General features: G+C 35.6%; 2 protein-coding genes across 4 annotated transcripts; one reads left to right on the forward strand and one right to left on the reverse strand.

Annotated features, from left to right (window-relative positions):
• The first annotated feature begins 788 nt into the window (after positions 1-788).
• LOC107010678 lies at positions 789-4,527 on the forward strand. Of its 2 annotated transcripts, XM_015209973.1 has the most exons (4): positions 789-1,239; positions 1,392-1,587; positions 3,426-3,449; positions 3,987-4,527. In XM_015209973.1, exons 2-4 carry the CDS (start codon positions 1,404-1,406, stop codon positions 4,283-4,285), a joined length of 507 nt encoding a protein of 168 aa, XP_015065459.1. In that variant the 5' UTR covers positions 789-1,239; positions 1,392-1,403; the 3' UTR covers positions 4,286-4,527. The 2 variants fall into 2 exon arrangements, with proteins under 2 accessions (XP_015065459.1, XP_027772893.1); XM_027917092.1 differs by lacking the exon at positions 3,426-3,449 and having other exon boundaries at positions 808-1,239.
• A 376-nt stretch (positions 4,528-4,903) lies between these two features.
• LOC107008034 (glutathione synthetase, chloroplastic) lies at positions 4,904-10,431 on the reverse strand. 2 transcript variants are annotated; one of them, XM_015206923.2, is made up of 13 exons: positions 10,313-10,431; positions 9,806-10,171; positions 9,419-9,588; positions 9,204-9,279; positions 8,642-8,772; positions 8,140-8,262; positions 7,978-8,058; positions 7,762-7,842; positions 7,605-7,674; positions 6,538-6,659; positions 5,977-6,116; positions 5,704-5,896; positions 4,904-5,416 (listed from the first exon to the last, which is right to left on the reverse strand). In XM_015206923.2, exons 2-13 carry the CDS (start codon positions 10,133-10,135, stop codon positions 5,293-5,295), a joined length of 1,641 nt encoding a protein of 546 aa, XP_015062409.1. In that variant the 5' UTR covers positions 10,136-10,171; positions 10,313-10,431; the 3' UTR covers positions 4,904-5,292. The 2 variants fall into 2 exon arrangements, with proteins under 2 accessions (XP_015062409.1, XP_027772900.1); XM_027917099.1 differs by lacking the exon at positions 10,313-10,431 and having other exon boundaries at positions 9,806-10,275.
• Between the last annotated feature and the right edge of the window lie 272 nt (positions 10,432-10,703).

Genomic DNA, 10,703 nt, shown 5'->3' on the forward strand with positions numbered 1-10,703 from the left:
AATAAAATCAAGTCCTGTAGTATTGTTTTTGTAGTTGTCCATTAGGCAACTACCTAAATTAAGCAGCTAACTCGACCCGTCTATGTCCAATTTTNATCTGTTTGTCTGTCCAGTAGGCATCTAGGCTTGGAAAATTCGATGGTTCAAGAAACATAAAAACCTTTTACCCAATAAAATCAAGTCCTGTAGTATTGTTTTTATAGTTGTCCATTAGGCAACTACCTAAATTAAGCAGCTAACTCGACCCGTCTATGTCCAATTTTACAAGTTTACCAACTTCAGCTAGTTTTTTCTCCCTAAAAGACTAGCTATTAATCGAAACTGCTTCAATCTTAATCAAAATTTAGAAGTATCAGGTTCAAATCTTAGGTAAAAAAGAAAATTTTTTTGGAAACGTCATTCCAAAATGAGCTCTGTAGTGCGTGATCTAAATCGAGAGTCGGAATGAAAAAAAAAAACTTTAGGTAGTGATACTACGGTTATACTCAATTTCTTTTTCTTTTCTTCTATGAATTTTATTAATGTAGGCATTTAATCAAGCTTTTAGGAAAAACTGTTTAAGTGTTAAGTAATAGTAAATATTGTACATTTTTTAAAAATTGATATATATATTTTAAAATTTCATTTTGGGGACAAACAAATTGATAAGACGTATTAATATTTTTTCCGATGAATGAATAATTTACAAAATTTTGGGACCACTTAGAACCCAAAAAAAACAAAAAAGACATACGTGGACCGTATTGATTGGTCCATTTGTTTTCCCGGTTTTAATTAAATTTTAATTTGGATTGTTAATTTAGCACTAAAACCCATCGATTGTTAGTGTTTGAATGATGATCAAACACTACCTTTGCTATTTTAAAAATCAGAGACTTGTTCTTCACTACCTAATTCCTCCTATTTTCTCTCTTCTACAAATGTTGTATTATGTTTAACCAACTCCATATTTTTCGTCTCTCTTTTTTGGGATCTGAGTTACTTTTACTTTTCCTAATCCACTAAAGCTAATCACTATTCTGTGTTTTTTTTTTCTCTCTGTATTTTGGATTTCAACAAGAGTTTGAATACTACTCACTACAATCATTTGGTGTGCTTGCTTATACATTATTTTCATTTGGTGGGTTGCAAGGCATTAGGATATAGACCCATTTTGTGAAGTGGGTTTTTGTTCAAACTTGCTCAAATGATTGAGTTTGAGTTTCAGATTATTGGAAAGTTTTGATCTTTTTGACGCAGGTAATGGAAAATGTGGTAAAATCTGAAAAAATGGGATTTTCAGATTTGTAGTTTTGTTGTCTTTTTCTTGATTTTGTTTTGAAAATTGAAATCTGGTTTGTTTGTTTTGTGTACTGACAGTTGGGTTTTGGAACTTTTGTTGTGTGTTTTAGGGGCACTTTTTTATGGCTTATCCATCAGACCATAGGTCCTCTAGTCGTGGGACTGTGAGATTAGTTTTGGTTCTGGTGGGTTTGTTTTTGGTTATTTACATGGTGAGACCACCAACATTGCGGCACTCTAAGGCTTTGTCTTCATGTCCTCCATGTTTCTGTGACTGTGAGGAGGATCCCATGTTCTCGGCTATCGGTCAGTTTATCTCTCTTTGGATGCTAAATCTTGCTTATCTACTTTAAAATTGTGTAGGTTGTGTACTTATGTTGGCTAATTTGTTCCTAATGACTAAAGGTAATGCCTTTTACATATTGGGACACCTAGTGTTTAGTAGTTCATTTGAAGTTGAGTTTCTACTTTTAGGAAGAAGTGATATCTTTTAAGGTCTTGTTTGTACCTGCTAAGTTTATAATCTATGTATGAACAATTTGATTCAGAAAACTTGTATACCCTTTATGGGGCTGCTTGTCAATTGTCATCCCAATCAGTGAACTATGATCCATTTTTGTATAAAGTGTTAACCAATTGCGATAACTGGCGAGATCCTCAATTAATAGTGCCTTGTTTATACCTCTTATAGAAGGTGGAGAATGAACTATAACTAGATACTGGAAGGAGTTTCTGTGACTTGAAAACTTTTGGAGGTTCCTCAGGAGGAAGAACTGGAAATAGACAAAAAACCATTCATCCTAGCTCTATTTTTGAACCAATTTTGTTCAAATGAAATGCTTAGCCTATTCCATGCATCAACCAAAAGGTCATTTCTAAGTCTATATGTTCCTATTGAGTATGGCTAGAGAATATTCATGACAGAAGTAACAGGAATGAATAAACTGTCTTGTATATTTGAAGACTATATTGTCGTGGTACTAAAATCAAATGTTTCATATTATTATACTTCCATATACATAGCGAGGATTTCATACAGTTAGTCTTAAGTTAGGTCTTTCAAGAATCCACAAGAACTAAGTGAATTTGCTGAGAATTGGTGCAGGTTACGATTAAAACGAAATGTAAGAGAATGACACTTTAACTGAAATTTCTAATTAATTGTTAATTTGAGAATTGTACTGGGAAAGGAACTATTACATATTTCATTGAAGATACAAAAGTGGGTTAGAACCATGAGGCATCATGTTCAAAGGTGTGGCCTTGTGGTCAATGAATTGGGTGTCACCTAGTAGTCAATGAAGTGTTGCCTTGTTCAGAATAGTTTGTTTTGATTTATTAATTTCCATAAGGAGCCCATAATTCTCTGAGGGCATAAATTGGCATCACAATACAACTGGTGGGCCTGGAAGAAACTTTGTAAACCTTGGAGTGATTCAGTAGCCACAGTTCCAAACTCCCAATCTCTCATCCTGAATAATAGGTTGATATGACTTATCTAAGCTATAGACGCTTCTCATTGTAGGCATTGGTGGTAACAGAGCATTTTATTGAGAACTTATTCAGAGTACCGACTCTTACTGATTTTGTATTTAGATCTTGAACTATATGTTTCTGGCACAGGGAGAAATTCTTAATGCCAGACAAGCTCCTTTAAGAATGAGAACTTTTTGATAAATTTGCATCTGCAACAAGTGGCATAATAGGGTCCAGGAAATAGTTTTTCCAAGAGTTTGCTGAAATAATTTATTTGTTTATCCTGATTGGAGTAGACTGAATGCCTTCTACATCATTAAGACTTGAGGTTCTCTATTTTGAAGAGGATGAGGATTGTTTACATATAAAGGATAATACTTCCATCAGTATAGCATACTATTCAAATATATACTGCTATGCCGCAATACCTTTAAAGTTTATAAATCAACATTCAAGAGAGTTTTTTAACCATATTGTCTTCTTTTGTCTGGTATAACAAAATTTTAAGCTATTTATTCAGTACTCTCTCTTTTCTCTTGGTGTTGATGTTTGAAAATCAGCATAGCTTTTGGAAATAATAGTATTGTTTCAATGCAGAACTGACATCGTTTATGATGTCTTCCTCTGTCCTGCTGATTCTTATCTCCTATTTATGTGTTGTTTTGCAGACATCTTAAACAGCTCATTGGCAGGTTAGTTCCCTGCTTCCTTAAGTGCCTGAAAAACTGTAAGGTGTAAAGTTATACAAGTAATCCTCTACGAAATTGAGTGAACTGTTAAACTGTTTCCTGTTTAAAAGTTAACTCTATGAAGGCGTAATGTTGGAGAAACAACTAAAATCTTTTGGCGATAGCCGATAGGGATATTATTTGAAGCGACACTAATCCAGCAATTGACTGAAACCTAATCCATCCTTTTAATTTTCTTGTGTCTAAATCCTGATTGCACTAGTAACAACTCACAAACAGATCACTATACTTGCTAAAAGAAAAAAAAGAGAGCTGAGATGTTCTGGACAAACTGACTGTTTGACATCCGCTAAAAGTTTTGAAGAATTGTCTAGAACACTGAAAGCAAAATTCGGCTCTCTTCCTCCATTTGTCTGATTGATGTAGCATTTTCTGCCAGTCTTTCACAGCATTGTGCTGCATGCAGTTAAGTAGGTCGCTGTTGAAAAATTTAGGAGGAGAGGTTTAATTTGGTTTACATTGGATCTTTTCGTGATGCAGATTGTGGTAAAAATGATCCTCAGTTGAATGAAGAGATGAAAAAGGACATTGCTACTTTACTAGCAGAGGAGATTAGCTTGCAGAAAAATGTTACTGATGACGTCTTGAATCGTACCAAAGCTCTAATTATGAGTGCGAAAAGAGCATCTTCACACTACCAAAAAGAATCAGAGAAGTGCAACATAGGGATAGATACATGTGAGGTAGGGAGGGAAAAGGCTGAAGCTGCATTGATAGAAGAGCGCAAGCTCTCTGCACTGTGGGAGACTCGAGCCATTGAGTTTGGCTGGAAGGACTAGTGAAGACTTTATTCCAGGAAAATTAACCATTTTGGTCTCTGTTAGAATTAGAATAGATACGCACTTATAAGCCTCTTTCCTTGTACACCCATTTTGTGAATATGGTTTTCCTTTTGGTCTGTCTTGGTTTTCATTACTTATACTTCAGACTGTGTTGATTTCAGTTAATAATTTAATTGACATTTTTCCAAGTTGTGTAATCACAATTCACATCATTGTCAACAGATTAAGTTGAACCAGCATATCTAATGATTTCTCATACTACCTGCCAATTTTGGCCATCTTGCTGTCATGTCGTGAGTACATACTGTTCTCTCAAGAGTCCCAGTCATCTATATTGTTATCACTAAGCAATAGTAAATTACATTTCTCACATTATTATAATAAACTAACACGCAGTTTAGGTAATCGTTTACTTGAAATTAGTTTTCTCACACGTTTATAGCTCGTAAACGGGAGACTAGGAAGAAATAAAACATAAAATGTGTTTTTTTTCGAAAAAAGACGGAAGGTGGTTTAGTGTTGATGATTGCTTGAATTTGCATGCTCTAAACTTCTACAAACTGAAGAACAAAGTTGTCTCTATTATCCATAATTTGAATTAGATGATACATCTCATCGAGCAATACAGATTTCACATATCCCCTAATAAGATCACATAGAGGAAAACAAAAATGCGGGTGAGCAATCTTGATAGTACTAACAAAAGTGAAACAGAATTACATGTAATGAACAGAACAGTAAAAGCTCCTGGGGTAACAAAGAGTCCAAACACTGAATAGGTTTAAATTGCAAGCAAACACTTTGAATTGACTATACCATTCTTTTGGTCACTTCCTTCAGATATGGAGCTCTATTTATTAAAGATGTTAAACAAGAAAAATACAATGTAAAACAAGGAAAGGTTAAACAGGCTAAAGCATGGTGTTTCAACATAATGTAGGAAATGACTTGTCCAGCTTCTGCATTCAACCATTGTTTTAGTGTCAACGCGCAAGACAATTCCATCAAACCAAGTAAATACTGTCCAAAACTGCAAACCCTGCTGCAACTCCCCCCTCATCTGATGAAGAGACCTTTGTTCGCATCAAGTAACCAGCCTGCTGGTTGATTAGAACTTCTGTTTTGTTCCTGCATATTAAGTGCATCTCAGCACAAGATATTAAAGGGCAACGATGATTTTAAAACTTAGGTTTACTAAAAAAATTCATTCTTGCTCATTTGTTATTCAATAATCTGCATCCCTTGTAACATCATTCTATGATTCAAACATAAGCTGAAAGCAGGGACTGGAACGTGCCAAGGTAAAATGGTCGTTTCAATGTTTCTCCTTTCTGGCAGTTCCTCTTTTTCATTCTTACGTTAAATTGGGGGTGCGGGGGGTCCATGGGGATGGAATACAGCATATTCACTTTTACCTTAAATAGGTACCATATATCCCAAGTTCTGATATGGTTTCTTCTTTATGAGAGATGCCTTCTCGCATTAGTATCGAGTGAGAGATCTTCGGAAAAATCCTCTGCATTAGTATGTAGGCTGCATCACTTCCAATGCCTTCCTTTTGCAGTTTCAAAAGAGCTTCTCTGACATCCTCCCCATAGATATTGTTTCCTGCGGTGAGAAGAGGATCTAGTATTGATGATTTTGATGTATAATTACAATATAGACAAAATCAATTTCATGAGCCAGACCTCCTCCTTCTCGTTGTGGTTTCATAACATACAATTCAGGCCTCTCAATTGCATCCTTGACAATGTCGGATTCATCCAAGCTCCACAACCCTGCAAAGCATTTCCGTAGTTTGGCAATGTCATCTTTGTTTTCCAGAAACCTGCTCATAAACAAGGACGGAAGTTTACCAAATCATAGAGTATTAGGAAAAGTTAATTTCTCAATGACTGCATAACTGTATTCATTATGCTCCCAACTTACAAATTATACGAAACGTTCTAATTCGAACTGTCTAGGTTTTTGTATCTTGTTAATTTAGACATCTATTTTTTTACCTTCTTTTTGCACCACAGGAAAAGAGAGCAACAATATGACAATATTAATCACAATCAGTTTATAAAGCACTAAATGCATTAAGTTCTGTCTTTCCAGAACCCCGTTACAGAGAGGAAGAGGGAAGATCCCAAACAATTATCCAGACTCAAATTTTAACACTTGTATAGACAGCTTTTGAGCTTATCAACACACTAAGTTTACTAATTACTGAATCACAAGAGACGCAACTTGAGTTAAGCTTTTACCTTTCAAGTACATTGGGCTTTGCAAGCTCTTGCTGGATCTTCTTGCTGCCAGCTAAATGATAAGAAATTGAAGGGCACTTGACTGCACGTGATTGCTCCATCAGCAGCCTAGCTTTCCACTCCTACAATAAATTGCATAAAACAGATCAAGCAAGACGATAGCTAACTGGGAACTTTATAACTAAGTGGAGATCACAACGAGATGCAACAGTAAATGGCCGATCTCTCTAGTTGGGCCACTTCCATAATCTCAAATATTGAACAGTAATTATGAATCAAACTTGCCTCTAACCAAACACGTGTGTGCACAACTTAGATATGCTTTCAAAAGATTTTGCAGAAAGTAAATGTCCATAAGACTAACTAAAAGAACCAGAGACTGCCTTTTAACTGTTCAATGAAAATGATCAGGGCACATATCCTGAATTGAGCATCCAAACAGTTCTATTTCAATTGGTTATCAAATTTTTTTGCTTCCATTTACTTACCAGGAGAATGCAATGCCTTAGAATATGGAGTTCATTAACTTTGTTTAAAATGCTTTTACCCCCATGACATGTCAAAAACATGGGAATCTCGACACAAGTGTATGAAATGGGCTACTCTTATTTTGGACTCTGAAAACTAAAGTTGACTACTCCTCAGCCAGTGATCAGTGCTAAACAGCCCTTATTTTGTTCTCTCACCTCCCTATCTAAGAAGTTCTGATCTAGAGTACACCTGCTAAACTAGGGAATAACCTGCCCACCGTTTTTTTACCAGACAGGTTCCCCCTTAGAATTGTTTTCTCCTTTTTCTTTTAAATAAGGAATTGCTTATTCCTTTTCTTCGTTTCAGGTATTTACAGACTTGATAAGAATTGTTAAATGGCATGAGATGGTGATTCATAAAGATACCAACAGATACATTTATCAAGCAAATCGAGCCATGTAAAATTCTGACTGTACAGAGGGTATCCACCTCTAAAGTCAGCAAATAGTGGTTATTGCACATATGAGCATAGGAATTTCAAAGTAAGCCAGTAGTTCTATAAAATCCATAGTCAAGCAGTATAAAAATAGTCTTACAGATTCCGAGTGATAGTCACTTGGTGCATAGCCAGCTCTAAAATAAATGACTGCCACAGCTTGACCATCTCTGCAATCCTAAAGATTTTAAGCTTCCCATACAGAAAGTGCAAAATTAACAGCTTTAACACAGTATTTTGGTAGATAAGTTACATACACAACAAGGGTACCATCTTGTTGAAGCTCGCCAAGTGCATCAATTTCAGCCAGCGTCTTTCTGATAGTTGTAACTTGATGTGTGTTATAAGCTAAGGAAATATCTTCAGGAGAATTTAGAAGCAAAAATCACAGCAGATGTACTACAGAGAATGCATTTTTGATACTTCAGACCAAGATAATATTAAATCCACATCTATCATTTAAAGTAGGATATCTTTCTCTCAATGATGCAGAAAGCCAATGCTGGTCATACATATTGCGCTCTTCAGCTTGAACCACAAAAATAATCACAGCCCTGCAATATGTATTAACGTTAGTACAACTTCAAAGACCTACTTTCTAGAATTAAGCAAAAAATCTCACAGATCAAATCGACCTTGGATCACCATATTCATTCCAAGCTTTAGCCAATGCTTCAGCAAATTGATTTACAGCATTGTTTGCGGGAATTCTGTTAGGATCTGATGCAATGTCTTCTCTGTATTGTTGAAGCAAGCTCCTGTAAACGACAGTTAATATCAAGTTCTATATGCGCTTTAGAGGAGAAAGAGCTAGAAGTTTTACGATCTGAAGTTATCTTTTCAATAATTACACATGCATACACTGAAGATTTCATCATAAAACAAAAATCCTAGAAATAACTTGATAAAATTAAAACAGAAGTTCTGGATAGTGAGCATCGATGCCAGATTGTCCTATAACACCCCATTTACCCAACTGTACTGCAGATATCATTAGCTGCTTGTTTAGAGCCCTTGAAGGTTTTTGTTACTTGCTCCAAGTTTTTGAATTTTTTTTTTTTGATAAGGACATTACAATGCATTTCATTATTAAAAAAGTGGGAGGTTTGCTACATAAGTTAACAGAGATTATTTTACCTGTGAAGTTCGGTGACCAGACAACTTAGCCCCGGAAATGATGATGAGATTGTGTTAAGCTCTATTTGCAAAAGTAATTTCGTTTGCTCATCCAGCATATAATCTGAGCGATGCAACCCCAAGCGTATTTCCTACATCAATGTCATATCAAATGGGAAATTCTCTCCTACACAAAGAAACAATAAAATACTCCTACAACTAATATAAGCCGACTTAGGCACATAATTGAATAAGGCCTTCTTATAACGATTGAAGACGAAGAAATACATGACAGCTTCTCCATTCCTGATGATCAAATATGGCAACATCTAAAGCAACAGGGATAATTTTTTATTACTATCATGCAAATTAGGTAAGACCAAGTCCAATGACGAAGGGGTCAATCAAAATCATGGTGATTGATATCACGTATTAGGAATATCAAAATCGTATGTCAACCCAAAACGACAGAACAAGTCTAACAATGATTAAAGAATAGAAAAGAAATGTCATTATATAAAGAGCTGACAGATGTGGTACACACATATCTCGAAATTAAAATTGTTATGATATCAAGATGTACCTCTATCTTGTTGATTTCTAACATCTTGGAGTGGATTTCTAGTAGTCTGGAGGTAAAAGGATCAGCTTTTCTCGTCCTGCACAAAATTGCATTAAGCTTCATAAAACTCCAAAAGAACTACCATTATTTCTTCCAACTTACTAGAGAGTTGGGTATTCCGTTCCAGTACATGTTTTCAGTAAACAGCAAATACAGAAGCAATTATATGTACCAACCTAGACAGTGATTGCTGCAGAAATTCTCCATCCTGACTCACGCGATCCACGAGTTCATTGAAAATAGGAGCAACTTCACAAGCTTGCTTCCAATGACTTTCAGGAAATGACATTGGTATGAGAGCAACTGGAGCATGAACCATATCAACACCAGGAACAGTTCCTGACCTCTTCAAATTTCAAAAGGCACAAATATCACAGGAAAGCAATAACAATAACACCTAACCGCCTTCTTGATGAACAGAGGAGAAAAGGAAAATAAAGCACCAAACTTTAATCAAATAGTAAAAGAAATCAAGAAAATCTGATATTTTCATAAATAATTCAGTATCACAAAATTATGTCTCTGTGAAGTAAAAAAGATTATCTATTGCCATAAAGACTGACCTCCGAATTTCTGTCACCAACAAGAAGTCCACGAAGAGAGCACCAGACAAGGGCATCATTAGCAAGCTTCTGCACCAATTTTGAGTCGATATCATGAGGATCGACAATGGGTTTCGCAGAATCTTCCAGTTGGGTCTGCATTTTGGGCACTTTAGCACACTTCAATGGGAATTTGGGTATGAAAATCTTGGAAGATTTAAGGAGATGGGGTTCCAAGAATCTAGTAGGTGAGTAGAAATTTAAAGAGTTTGATAGTGATTCTTGGGATTGAAAAGGAGAGGTAGCGATGGTAGTTAGTGAGATTGATGGAGAAGAACAGCCGCTGCCCATTTTGACATTCTTTGGACCCCTCTTTTACGTTACTACCTTACTATCGTCCAAAGTGGCTCTTTACGTTTGGCTGGCTGCTAATTGCTAAAGGGGAGGGAATCTAGTTCTGAGTTTGCCTTTTTTGAGGAAAGAGTGTTGCAACTTTTCTCAAGGAATATGCTATAAANACGTTACTACCTTACTATCGTCCAAAGTGGCTCTTTACGTTTGGCTGGCTGCTAATTGCTAAAGGGGAGGGAATCTTGTTCTGAGTTTGCCTTTTTTGAGGAAAGAGTGTTGCAACTTTTCTCAAGGAATATGCTATAAAATTATCAATTCATTTGATCGAACAATGTAAAGATGTCACTGCTGACATCAAGAACTAGGTAAAATGTCAAAAACTATGTTTATTATTGGGAAACTTTCATAATATATAGTCACTTAAAAATAATTAATTACGATAATTACAATTTGTAGCTATATGTTATTTGGAGGAGAGAGACGAGCCAGATTGGACGAGAGAGGGGAAAAAGATGAATTGTATATGTATATTAGTTAGATACTCGTATATTATATGTAATTGTATATA

Source organism: Solanum pennellii, chromosome 1, assembly GCF_001406875.1.
Source record: "Solanum pennellii chromosome 1, SPENNV200".
NCBI classification, from domain to species: Eukaryota; Viridiplantae; Streptophyta; class Magnoliopsida; order Solanales; family Solanaceae; genus Solanum; species Solanum pennellii.